Source organism: Dermacentor andersoni, chromosome 9, assembly GCF_023375885.2.
Source record: "Dermacentor andersoni chromosome 9, qqDerAnde1_hic_scaffold, whole genome shotgun sequence".
Taxonomy (NCBI): Eukaryota; Metazoa; Arthropoda; class Arachnida; order Ixodida; family Ixodidae; genus Dermacentor; species Dermacentor andersoni.
The window spans coordinates 41,037,920-41,051,985 of record NC_092822.1 but is presented as its reverse complement, the minus strand read 5'-3'; the positions used below and the strand labels follow the sequence as shown (position 1 = coordinate 41,051,985).

The 14,066-nt window shown below is 47.4% G+C and overlaps 1 protein-coding gene across 2 annotated transcripts in view; it reads left to right on the top strand.

Annotated features, from left to right (window-relative positions):
* LOC126527724 (uncharacterized) overlaps positions 1-14,066 on the top strand; it is a 39,723-nt gene that overhangs the window by 3,760 nt on the left and 21,897 nt on the right. Inside the window, exons 3-4 of one of the 2 annotated variants that reach the window (XM_055068909.2) lie at positions 5,150-5,367; positions 7,468-8,088. In XM_055068909.2, coding sequence (XP_054924884.2) covers positions 5,150-5,367; positions 7,468-7,927 — 678 coding nt within the window. In that variant the 3' untranslated portion in view covers positions 7,928-8,088. Of the gene's footprint in view, positions 1-5,149; positions 5,368-7,467; positions 8,089-14,066 lie in introns of those variants that run through there. The other variant, XM_055068907.2, reaches the window with a different exon arrangement.

The following is a 14,066-nucleotide window of genomic DNA, read 5'->3' as shown; positions in this document are numbered from 1 at the left end:
TGCTTAAAGGTGCGGGGTTTGCGAAAACATCTACACCTTAGAATTCCGGTCTCGGACACTGCCTCCCGTCATGCCTGACTCTCCCCAACCAACGTCGCCGTCACTCTTCGTTGCCTGCTCTGGCGCTGTCCCGCAAAGCTATCCAGCGGTTTTCAGTGGTACGGATGAGCAGGACGTCAATGACTGGTTGTCTAACTACGAACGGGTGAGCTTGTACAATCAATGGAACGATACCGCAAAGTTAAATGCCGTCATCTTCTACCCTGCGGGAGTAGCTCACCTGTGCTTTAAAAATCATGAAGCCGACTTTCAGTCCTGGTCTGCGTTGAAGACGAGTTTCGCTGAAGTTTTCGGTTGCCCACATGTTGCACGCCGAGCAGCGGTTACGAGACCAAGCGCAACAACCCAGTGATACATTCACCTGGTATATTGAAGAGGTTCTCCACGTATGCAAACGTGTGGATGCTTCTATGCCCGAAAATGACAAATTGAAGCACATTTTGAAGGGCATCGCCGATGACATTTTCAGGGCCATCGCCGATGACAAACAGTCCTCGCACCGTAGAAGAGCTCATAAATTGTGCCAAAGCTACGACGAGTTGAGGAGGCAGCGCGATTTGACCAGGTGCCCCTTAGTGACTGAAGAGACCGTCTCTTCCATGATAGTCTTCTCTGATCGCTTTGCACTGCTTACACGAATTTTAGCTTTCCCGCCGGAGGAAGTTGCACGTCAGCTTTCTCTACTACCCTTCGCTGAGCTACCCCAACAGCAGCCGCTGCCATAACAGCCTCCTACACACCTCGCCCCTACGCTCCGGCGGGTTATTGAAGACCAAGTTGCTGAGGCTCTACCAATGCAGAATCCGCAGTACCCTGTCACCGCGCCACTTACTTACGCATTCCTCACCGCGCATCCTCCTCGTCAACCACTCGTTGCGCTGCATTCACGGCCGCTACCACCCTTTCATCATCCCGTTGAATGACCTGCTCCTGCTCTTGCTAATCCTTGGCGCACGCAAGACAACAGGCCCTTATGTCATGCCTGCGGTATTCACGGCCATGTTGCACGACTCTGCCGCCGCCGCATGTTGCACTCTGATGGGTTTGTGCAGTCGCCTCCTTACGCCGACCTGCAAGCTTTCCACGACACTTATTTTAGTTGGCAGTCGAACAAGCCACCAGCCGAGCGCCCGGTACTCACACGTCGTCCACCTTCCCCGTGTGGCCGCTAGTTGTCCCCCATGCGTAGGCTCCCTTCACCCACGCAAGAGGAAAACTAAGCGCCGCAGTTCAGGAGGCAGCAACTGCGTCGCCATCGATCTGTACAAGTCCTCGATTGTCGTGTTCGAACGTTGTCGACCTTACTGTTGGCGGCGCCCCTACCTATGCGCTAATTAATACTGGAGCAGCCGTGTCCATCCTAAATGAACGCCGCTCTCGAGCTTTACGAGAAGTTTCGACGCCACTTTATGGGTTTTCTTCTCGCACAGCAAGCGCCCAACCACTACAGCCTTCAGCAGGATGCACAGCTAGAGTTGTTATTCAGGGCGTTCTCAACATTGTGGAGTTTGTGGTTCTGCAGTCCTGCTACCACGACGCGATACTTGGGTGGGACTTTCGTTCGCGAAGTAATTCCGTCATCAATTGTACCCGTGCTGAAGTCGAATTATCGCCTCTGTGTGACGTGTGTCTTGTCGGCGCCACTTCTCTTCCCTGTATGCTAGTCCTTCGGGAAGACATCGCCATACCGCCGTACTCGTCTGCCGTTGTTCCCGTCTTCTGCGGCACTGTCTCTGAAGGCGCTGTCCTCTTCACTCCTACGGAACTCCTCATAACCCACAAAGACGTTCCCCTCCTTTTCACCACACTTGACATTTCAGCTTGTTTCAGCTCTATCGTTGTCTCCAATCCACTTCCTACAGTACATGGCCGTGTTCAGCCTCTCGATGACATGTTTATAACGGACGTGCCGGATGCTTCGTATGCAGAGCTCAGTGACTTCTGTGCCGTTTCCACTTCTGCTCCGCCAGCACCTGATTTATTCACGCCTTTCATTGCAGATGACCTTACTTCCGAGCAGCGCTCCCAGCTTCTTGACTTGCTTGCCCAGTTCCGTTCTTCTATTGATGTCACTGAGCCTATTCTGGGTCGCACGACACCCGTCAGCCACAACATCGACACTGGCTCAAACGCGCCATTGCGGCATCGCCCGTACCGCGTCTCCCCCAAGGAGCTTCAGGTGATCAGTGAGCTCGTGGACGACATGCTTTAGCGCGGCGTCATTCGACCTTCCAATAGCCCATGGGCAGGAACGGTGGTTCTCGTCAGAAAAAGAAAGATGGTTCCATTCGATTCTGCGTTGATTATCGCCGTCTTAATAAGATAACGCGAAAAGACGTCTACCCTCTACCGCGCATTGACGACGCTCAGGACAGCCTGCAAGGCGCTGAAGTCTTCTCTTCGTTGGATTTACGCTCGGTCTACTGGCAGGTCCCAATGTCAGCAGTTGGTCGCCCTAAAGCTGCATTCATTACTCCAGATGGTTTATACGAATTTAATGTGATGCCATTTGGCCTATGCAATGCGCTTGCTACGTTTGAACGAATGATCGACAATACCATGCGCGGCCTAAAATGGAGCACGTGTTTATGTTGCCTCGACGACATCCTTGTGTTCGCCTCTGTCAGCACGCATCTTCTTCGGCTTTGGCAAGTGCTGACATCCTTGACCAGCGCAGGCCTACAATTGAACCTGAAAAAGTGCCAGTTCACCACCCGCAAGCTCATGATTCTTGGTCACGTCGTATCGCAAGACGGCATTTGCCCCGACCAATAAAAATTTCGCGCTGTGGCAGAGTTTCCTAAACCTAAGGCGCTCAAAGAACTTCGCGCCTTCATCGGCCTCTGTTCTTACTTCTGACGCTTCGTTCGCAATTTTGCCTCGTTTATATCACCTCTGACACAACTCAAGTGGCGCCAACGACCTATCCTCCTGGTTTCCTGCATGCGACACCGCGCTCGTGGCCTTACGCCATCTCCTGACGTCTCCGCCTATACTGCGACACTACGACCCCACCGCCCCAAGTGAAGTGCATACCGAGGCCAGTGGTATGCGTCTTGGCGCTGTCCTTGCGCCGCGCAAGCCTCGATACTCCGAGTACATCGCTGCTTACGCCAGTCGTGCACTGACCAAAGCGGAACGCAATTGCAGCGTCACAGAAAAAGAATGCCTGGCCATCGTTTGGGCACTCGGGAAGTTTCGCCCTTATTTATACGGCAGGCCTTTCAATGTGGTTAATGACCATCCCGCCCTTTGTTGGTTATACTCTTTAAAAGCCCCGTCTGGACGCCTTGCCCGCTGGACTCTGCGCATTCAAGAATACGACATACACGTCATCAACCGCGCACGTCGCCAGCTCACTGACGCTGATGCTCTGTGCCTCTCTCCGATGCCAGTCGACACGACTCCCTCTCCCCCACTGAAGCGGTATCCTCGGTCGACATCGACACTTTCGCATCAGAGCAGCGCAAGGATCCTTGGGTGGCGTCTCTTTTGGATCTCCTTTCTGGCTCGCCTGCATCTCCCATCTCCCGCTCCCTGCGTCGTTAGGCTACCCAATTTGCTGTCCGGGATAACCTATTGTATCGACGCAACTACCCGCCCAATGCTCGCAAGTGACTCCTGCTTATCCCTAGGACTTTTCGTTCCGACATTTGCGCATCCTTCCATACTGACCCACAATGTGCACACGTAGGCGTTTTGAAGACGTATGAGCGCATGCGGCAACGTTACTACAGGCGAGGAATGTTTGTTTTTGTTGAAAACTTTGTCCGCTCGTGCCAGCAATGCCAACGCCGCAAATATCCGCCTCATCAGGGCCACGGTTTATTGCAGCCACTTCCGTGCCCTGCTCGTGCCCTCGACCATGCGGGAATTGACCTGTATGGTCTGCTACAACTACCACCCGCTTGCAAACAATGGTTTATTGTCGCAGTTGATCAACTCACACGCTGTGCTGAAACCGCCGCTCTACCTGCAGTGACACCACTGACGCTGCATCCTTTCTGCTCCATCGTTTCATTCTTCGTCATGGCCCACCTCGGGAGCTGCTGAGTAATAGAAGCCATGTGTTTTTGTCGCAGGTGGTTCAAGCTCTGCTTGCTGAATGCTGCGTAGTTCACCGGTCCACTACGGCGCACCATCCTCAAGCTAACGGGCTTACGGAGTATTTCAATCGTACCCTTGTTGATATGCTCACCGCGTATACGTTTCATCGGAGCATACAAACTGGGACATCATCCTCCCATTTGTCACGTACGCATACAGTACGGCTGCACAAAGTACTACAAGATTTTCTCCATACTTTCTTCTTTACGGTCACAATCCTTCCCATACCGTCGATACGGTTTTGTGTTATAAACCAGACACGTCAGAGTGTGCCCCCGTTTCAGCCGTCGCCCAATACGCCGAGGAATGCGGTCAATTGGCCCGAAAGTTCACCTCCGCCGACCAACAACGACAAAAAGCCAACCATGATGGCGACGCTACGGATCCGAACTTCGCTCTTGGCACACTTCTCTTGTTGTCCACGCCTGGACTATCGACCAAACTTCTCTCGCCGTATGATGGACCATACCGCATCGTCGAACGAACCTGTCCGTTCAAATATGTCATGCAGTCGCTTACACCGACATCCGATAAGCGCCGCCGTGGACGGGATGTTGTTCACGTTCCCCGCCTGAAACAATTTTATGACCCGCTCGTGCCTACGTCGCACGTCGCAAGGATGCCTCCGCTTTTGCGCCGGCGGTAATTGTAATGAGGAAAAATAGCACAAGGACAAGGCCAGCCAGATCGTCTGTTCCATGCCAGCAGTGCAAGTAATGGGCCAGCCGGATCGCCAGTGCTTAGCACGAGTGTGAGCCGTTAGGGCAAGCAGCTGTTCCTGCTACGCGTCACCTACCTTCTCGGTTACGAACAGACGCTACCATCAGAACTTTTCAATACACCCCATTACATTATCTATATGAGTGACTGAATGGTACCCGAGGCACTAGCGACTAAATGTGACTTACGTTTTGAATGTGACACAGTGTAGGGCTGAAATCGATGCCGAATTCCGTGCTCTACACCTGCATTTCTCACGCAGGTATCTCACCACGCTACCGACGTGCTTCGCCTGAGAGCTCTGATGCGCTACGGAGGATACTACTGTGACCGAGACGTCTTCGTGATTCAATCTCTGCGACGCTTCCTCCGATACGAGGCAACCCTCAACTTTGAGAACGGGGACAACATGGGAAACATGGTGATGTTCTTTCACAAGAATTCGCGCTTCCTTCGTCTCTACCTAGACACCTACCGCCGGTAAGTCGGGTGGTACTACTGCACTACTTTATTACTAGGGATACTACTTTCTCCCCTGAGAAGCGGGTTCGATGGTTCGGAGCGAATAGAATCGCTCTAGTATAGGAGCCTACAGCCAACATAACTGACTCCGGTGAAAGGAAAAAAAAGGCTACTGCACAGCGCTCATGCATCGAAGCGGAAACCGCTCACCCGCCGCCATGATACAGCAATTTGATGTTTGCCAACAACTGAAGCCCGAACGTATCAAAAAAAAAAAAAAACGTACGCAACAGGATTGTATATTGAGGTGGAGCAATGAAGGCTCCTGGTATTTAAGAAGGTTGTCTTCTAAGGCCCAGTGCAGGGGCAGTTGAGTTCTCAGTGTGAATCAACAGCAGGCGTGGACTTCAAGAGGCGATTCATAGAAGACCCCGAGCACCAAGGATATGGGAGTCGATAAGTTAGCTAGTTTAGGGGTCCACACACTTACCCTCACACACACACATAATTAAATAAAGAAGAAGAAAAATATTGGGTCTTTCTAGGAAAGAAATACGGGATGCAGCGCACATAAAATCTATACAAATATCAAGTGCAGATGTTTATTTTTGCATTAAAATGGAAGAAGTTGGAGCATATTATAAGTTTATTGCTGCATATGTGTGAATAATCGCGCATGCCACAATTCGAATTCCATCATGGCGGTGCCTTTGCGAGTGTAACATTCTTGACCACGCACGTAGTTATCTAAAGATTGTTTTTTATTTCAGATATTCTGCCATCTTCTCGTAGGTACATTGGGCAAGAGTTCTTACGAATATGTAAGACTACAAAAATTTGGTCGCAACAAATGCATATCCCGGCAAATAACATAAACAATGGTTGTACGAAGCAATACACTTTGCAGCAATAACTTCAAAGGGACCAAAGAATAAGGAGCTTTGCAGTCACTTTAGCATACGCTAAGGGCGATGAAGGCGAAAGCCTGGGTGATCACGAGATATTCGAGAAGTTCATTGACATTGTCATTCGAAAGCGTTGTTACTTCATATTACTTGTTTGCTCCAGTTAAAGGTCGCTCGTTCGAGTGCCTTCATTAACTGTACCTTAATTGAAAGTGCCTTTATTGCCTTTGCCTTAACACCAGGGGTCATAGTTTCCACCATTACTGCACGCAAAGACGTGGATGCTTCCAGGTTAACCACGATCATTCGTGCGTCCCCGGAAGTAACAATTGTGCTGATAATTTGTGCCTAATGCTCCATTTGTACTTTAAATAAACAACGTTTCATAATGTGCAATGTAATGGCAGAAGCTTGTTAACGTTTCGAATAATCTACATTGTGATCATAGTTCTAAATTTCTGAGTCAAGGCGACTGTTTTTAATTCGCCAGTTATTCGAGAAGTATTTCATATATAATTAAATTAGCTTCGCGTGCTATTACATCTGGTATCCTACTCGATTTGAAAGTACTATTAGCACAGCCTAATTGATTGGCTGAATTGATGTTGCATTGATGATATGCCTCTTTTGCCTAATACGAACAATGTGAATGTGGAATACTCTGCCGGGAGTGTAAGGCACGATGCCAGAATATGGATGTACTGCTGGTGTTATAGCCCGAATATCCTGGCTACAGCCAGCAGGGACTCATGGGCCATGTTACAGTCCTTTAGGCCACCCACTGGTGGGATCCTACACGTATGTGTTCCACAGGGAAATTATTTTTCCACAGCACACCGTCTGCCCGAGATTCCTACATCAGGTGCTCGGTTTTGGGTTATACTGGTTGCTTAAAGTTGGAGCAAGTGTACAGGCCGCTGATGGAGGCCCCGCGTGCGTAATCGTTGGCGTAACATCCGGCTGCCTTGCCTCGGCTCGAAGTCTTGCGTAAGTTTGCAACCTATGGGCCACCTTTGGCCTAAGGACAAGGCAAGACTACAGCCAGAAAATAAGCACTTGCCCGGCGTTAAGTAAACCAAGGGGTAGTACGTGGCAGTCTGGAGGTAAAGATCTCCGTAGATGCGTCGCACCAGTCTCTAACAAGTTTGTTGTGAAGCACGTGGAGACGCAGGACGGCATTATCACTTCAGCTGTCCTACTTTCCATGGCGCAGGTTGAATGACTCAGTTTGGTACTACAACGCGGGTGAGGTGCCCGCCAAAGTTCTGTTCCAACCGCACCCGCATCTCGTCCATCGAATGCACTATGGCCTGGAAACCGGAATGGACATGCTGGACGTCCTGTACAAGCCACACGCCTACCCGTATTGGCGGAACGCTTTTGCCATACACCTTCTGTCACGCTTCCGATGGAGTTTGCCATACGATGCGTTGCACGGAGCTGCGTTTAACGAAACGAACATCCGAGACGTCGACAATGCCTTTGGAGAGATGGCGCGCTCGGTTCTGTTCGGAACGTCCGCCTTCGTGGCCCCGGAGGCCCCCATCCTGAGCGTCGCCGAGCTCGCCGCTAGAAAGGACCGGGGCGAGGACCTGGCCAGCGTGCGGCCCGGATATGAGCGGCCATTTTTTTACCCTATGATGAACGTGACCAAGTTTAAACGCCACCACTGACGTGAGCTCACACGGAGATTGTGTACGGGGGGCTCTTAGGTTGTGAATTAATTTCAAGACTTTAAAAAGTGTTCTGGTTTACCGAACAGGACCATCGTCCCTAGGCTTATGTATTGTGATGCATAGTGTATAAAATGTTTGATGAGTTTTTGCAGCGGCAACTGCTAGTGGTTTACTCCCTCGTGTTTTTTTTTTTTTTTTTATGTCTACCGGTGTTAACCGCCTTGCCTTGCTAGAAAACTACGTGAAACGGTCGGTTTCCTTTTTCCTGTGCCTTATGTGTGCTGATACTAAATAACTTTTGCTACTTGCCTAAAAGATGTGTGACGTCGATGCTCCTATCGTTACATTTGCAGTGGCTCCGGGGGAAAGTTTTTCTGGATTGTTACCTGTAACGTGTAGACAACCTACACAAGCGAGAATAATGAAGTGCAGAAGTGCCAATGAAGTGCCAAGAAGTTAGGGCATTTTCCGCAGGCTTCTGGAAAATGAAAAACGAAAAAAATTGTGATACCTGAAAACGAAAAAAAAAATACACGTGACTCACCAGCTTTACAATTTTAGCCTACTTCTGGTTAGATATACTCTATGTTGAGCTCTGTCTAATTTACTTTCTTTTCCTTAGAATATCGTCATATTTCATCTATACATCTTCTGAAGTCGATCGTTTTTGGTAGTCGTGACTTTTCGAGTAGAAGTGTCAAAGGATTTAAATAAAACTGAAGGTATTCCTCTAGAGAAATTTGTGACATACTACCCAAGGTCTTTAGGTTGTAGCTCGAAATTAAAATTTAAAAGGAAGTATGATAAAGAAAGAGAGAACGTTTCAAATCATAAGATAAATGAAATACTGAGCAGCTTGAAAGGATAAGCGACATGCACGAATGACCAACGTGTACTTTTATTGCAGTGTAGCTGCACAATGCTTAAATGGAAGTTTTTCAATGCTACCTTTTCCTGTCTAGAATAATATAGTGATTTGTTGTATCTGAGTCAACGAGGAGCCTACGTGTAGTTTGCTTTATCAAGCATGACATAATAAGCACATGCCGTTCAAAAAACTTTGCAAGGCTTTTTTTTTTGTCCTGATAAAGACACCTGACAAGTACAGTGTACGCACTGTGAGCGCTAAATATGAACCCAACTGAGGAACACCAACATTGAGCGCAGAAAACATTGTTATGACTTTCTGTGCCGTGTTACTGAAACCGCCGATTGAAGGACCACTAGAGAAGAAAGCAGGGGTATACAAAACTAAATGATCATTTGCATGCGCCTTAATGCTTGACGCTTGTAATTTTTATCGTGTATCATCGAAATTACAACCTCTGATTCATGGATGCTTGTAGTGAATAGTTGAACACTTATATACAGTTAAGCTAACGAAGGGTGAGTCGCGACGCAAAGAGCATAAATTATTGAAGATAACTAAAGAGTAACACAGGAAGCACATCTTTGCTGCCATACTCGATCGCACAGCATTCGGCCACACGTCCTCTGTGATTAGAAAAAGCGGAGCTCTAAGCCTTTGCATCATTTCGTTGTCTTCAGAAACGTTGACGTTCCATTTCGTCGTCGAACATCTACCCGTCCTCATAATTCATTTCGGTGTTGGTCTAAACAAATGCAAAAGGGAATTAATCGTCACTTACAGCGCATACATAGACGGAGGACGAAAAAGGACGACGTAGACAAGCGCTGACTTCCAACTGATTTTTATTTTCAGAAACAAACGTATATAGCCCAAACACCAAGACAAAAGCGCCCTCTACAAGCAGCAACCCGACATGAGAATGCATTCAGAATTTGTTACCTAAGATGTACGAGAGCGCATGTGCGACCTCAGGAAAACGAGTTCTTTGTCTGTTAGTGCGATTGATGGCTTACTAACCGAGTCACCATCGGCTTACATGGCTTACTAACCATGCGCTCTCGTACGTCTTAGGTAACAAATTCTGAATGCATTCTCATGTCGGGTTGCTGCTTGTAGAGGGCGCTTTTGTCTTGGTGTTTGGGCTATATACGTTTGTTTCTGAAAATAAAAATCATTTGGAAGTCAGCGCTTGTCTACGCCGTCCTTTTTCGTCCTACGTCTATGTATGCGCTGTAAGTGACGATTGATACCATGGAATACCAACTAGCCCGTACTCAAACCTTGCTAAAGGGAAATTGATTTATTTAGCACTTGAGAGGCTGCTGTACCAACTAAAGCCACAAACTTGAGCGCTCTAAGCGTATGGTTTCCACGTAATTACGACTCTCAAATTTCCTTCGCATCTTTCCTATATGCGTTCACCAGTCGCAGAACAGAGTGAAAATATTTACCGTGTACCTAACAAATGTACTATTTCCACGGCCTCGGTCTTTATGTTAACAGCCGGAGGTGTTCGTTATTCTTCACCTAACCACGATGACAGCGCATAGAATGAAATAGTTTGGGAACTACGCGGGATCTCATGGACCACTGTCCACAATTGTCCTTAATTTAAGTCTTTAATACAGTCATCTGCAAGCCGCGTATTCTATGTTTATCCTATCCATTACTTTTGCCCTTCTTGTCTGCCCCTTATATTAATCCCAGAGCGCCAGAAAGAAACCATATATATATCTGTATCTGTATATATATATATATATATATATATATATATATATATATATATATACCATTTGTCATGGCGCTCTTTGGCCATAACTGGCCCTTGCGCCATTAAAAACCACATATCATCATCATCATATATATATATATATATATATATATATATATCCAGTGGTTGTACAAGGCGATTTCCTTTTCTACAGCATTGTCTTTTTTATTCGAAATTTGTTGACAGCCCCAAGAAATACTTGAGTGCCCAGTGCATAACTCTTTATCACAATTCCGAAATCTGAAGCAGACAAAAACTGTTATAATGTACACACTCTCATATGCACCTATGACTTGTAAGCAGGTCATTTTCAGTACCCTCTGAGAATTGCAACCATATTAAGTGTACCTTTCTTGATTAAATGGATCCGCTTAAACTTGCGTAATTACGATAGCTGGTTTTGTTATTGAGCAAGATAATTGGTAAACTGCACTCCAGTTTTTTTTTTTTAGGTTGTAGATTTTCGTGAGCTTTGGCACAACCTTTCAATATATGAGCAATAATGTTGCTTTTGACTAGGGATATGTTTTTTATTTTTGTTTCACCACAGTGCAGTAAAAATTTATTGACATCGTTTCAAGCGTTTACCATTTATAACATTAATCCGTTCCCTTTCAAAAATAAAATCAGCGTCGGTGCTGCAGTAATTCCTCGTAGCATCACCTCTTTTGAGAATCTTAGAAATTAGGCATTGTTGATACGACATAATACACGCGAACTACACACATAATGCATCCACTTGAAGCTCTTGCTTGTCTGTTGTTTGAAATTTTATGTGTAGTTGCGAAGGGTATTCCGGTGAACATATCCTCTTTTCCTGAATTTGTTTCGCCTGCTCTAAAGTAAGAACATGCCGCATTTTCCTTTGTATAAATCGCACATTTGTATAAGACGCATTTCGTGCCGAAAGCAGCCATGTTTACGAAAAAGTTCACGTATAAGACACGCCGTAGTACAAGACGTACAATTTATAAAGTAGTACACGCCTTGCAACGAGGTGCTAGCGGGTTTGCATGTACGTCTCTTCGTCGCGGAATGTCGAACTTACCCCAAGCTGAAGTCGTATGTATAGTCCGTTATTTACTGCAGCGTGACAGAATGACATGGTACACAAACGAAATGAAAACACTGGCTGATACATAAACAGGCCACACAACGTTAATAGGAGTCAACAAGAATTACCCTGATTTTCATTCATGAGCTAAGTCATTAGTTATCAAAGAGTGAGTTATTTTGGCCCTCCGCATGCTGCACGCAATGTGCCCACCACGTACACGCAAAGCTGAAGCATAAGTAACGCGACACAGAACATCTTGTGTCTCTCTGACGCGAGTATAGCGTTCAGCTCGCCTCCTAAAGACGGAATATAGGAAAAGTTACGGTAATGTTATCCTTCGCGAACGCATGTGACGAGCACGCGTATGGGTTCTACAGTGCACACGACGCTATTGGATTTCGGTGCACCTTGACGCTAACACTGTCCGCACCACGGATCGTATTCAATGCCATGTTAACAACGCTGCACCATACGAAGCAGCCGCCGGAGTAGAACGCGCCGTTTTTAACATTCACATACTATGTAATCACCCAGCATCGCGTCAGCGCGTACAAGCAAACATGAACGCTTCACCCTCGATCACCCCGGATACTCGCCTGCAAAACGCTGGCGTGAGGAATCGCGGCAGCAACAGCGAGCGAAGTGACGTTCGCTCTATCTATCGCTTCAACAGAAACTTATCGGTGAGAACATAGCCGTGGGATTGCGTAGACTGTGCCCTTAAAGGATACCGCTTTCAAGATAGAGCCCGCGCTACCACTCACGGCTGAAGTACAACGGCCCTCCCCCTCCTTCCCCTGCTCGGGTAACATGCGCGTGACGGAATACGGCGCGCTTCTTACCTTTGCACACGCGAGATCGAGCCGCCAACGTCGGCCCACCGTCGCACGCATTCACTCGAACACACAGCGTGCGGGGCATGAGGACGATGTTATCACGAGACGAACGCGATACGCATGCATCGTAAAGAAAATCTCGCAACTGCCAGAGGAGGTCAACGCAGCGCGCATCCACCTACCTTCCTCCTCCGCGACGCTTCGCCTCGTGTCTCCATCTCCACTTCGCTCAAGGTTACCTACACCGTCCTCTAGGTGGCGCTGCTTTGTCACGCAATCGCACCCTCGTACTTCACCCGGCACGCGATTTTCTTTGAATGCAGGCGCCTTCCTCGTTGACTTGCTTCGCGGCCTCACACACGTCACGCCAACTTGAAGGGATGGTTAGTTACTCTTGCGCGCAATATATGTACTCCGCACCCCACTGTTGTTGCCATACACCTTCATTTTGCAGCGGCGTCCTAGTCCTAGTCCCAAAAGCTCAGCGCAAACTTACATTCATCCCAAACAATGCCTTAGAATGTTTTCGCACTGAACAAATTAAGACTTGGCAGGTGAGCTGTCTTGTACCTTATGGAGCTGAAAAGCAGTCAGTATCGACGAGATTGTGGCTACAACATACGTCCTTGATTGCACGCATCCGCATGAGCTTGTTGGAATGTTCACTATTGTTAGAATCCTCATACGCGGATGGTTGTTTTCTTAGTAACCCAAGTCGAGATACGCTTACTCGGTTTTCCCTCGATGACACAACATCACTTCAATATCAGGATTTATCTCGCTTAGCCATCTAGTGGGGATTCATGAGGTAAGATTTGGTGTGTTGCGGAACCGTGAGAACAGGTCAACCAGAAGAGGTTAAAAATTCAATGTGCGATTTTCGTCCCCATGTGATTACGAGCACTGCGCAAAACACTGCGAAATTGCGCTTTGTAAGCTCAAGGTAAGCACCGCCTAATTATCACCCAGTGGCGGCTATAAGGTATTCTGACGATGGCAACGATGCATCAACGAGCGCAGAACATCACAAGACAGCATCCTCCTCCCGGAAGCAGTTCTAACTACAGAAACGACGGCATGGCCTTCGAGATCTTACTGTTCGCTGCAGGATCTCGAAGGCCATGGGAATTGCGTGTTGGCCGTCAAGAAATTGAGCAGGCTTGGCAAATGTAGGAACAATTTTGAGAAGTTTCTAAGAAATTGGAGATCACGTTGGTTGGAGAGAGCTGTTTACAATATCAAGGTGTTGACTGCGGGAGGCATTGAACAAGCTTTAATCAAAGCAGCCATCATGGTGAGAGGTAAGAGCTTAGGGAGAGACAGCTATGACGACGTGTCGTAATTCTGCCAGGGTCACTTAAAAAAACCTTTCTGTTAAAATCCAATCGCACATACGTCTGGGGCGAAACAAAGAAGAGCGAGTATAAATACTATTTGCGATTATTTAAAACCACCGTAATTTAAATACATTTTAATTTCCACCTTATCCATATACTTTTTCAGACCATACCCCCCGATGGATTTCATTATAAGGATTGTACTGTGAAATTTGACCCTTTTAGAGGGGTTTATTTTTAAGAACAAGTGTAATTTCATTTGTG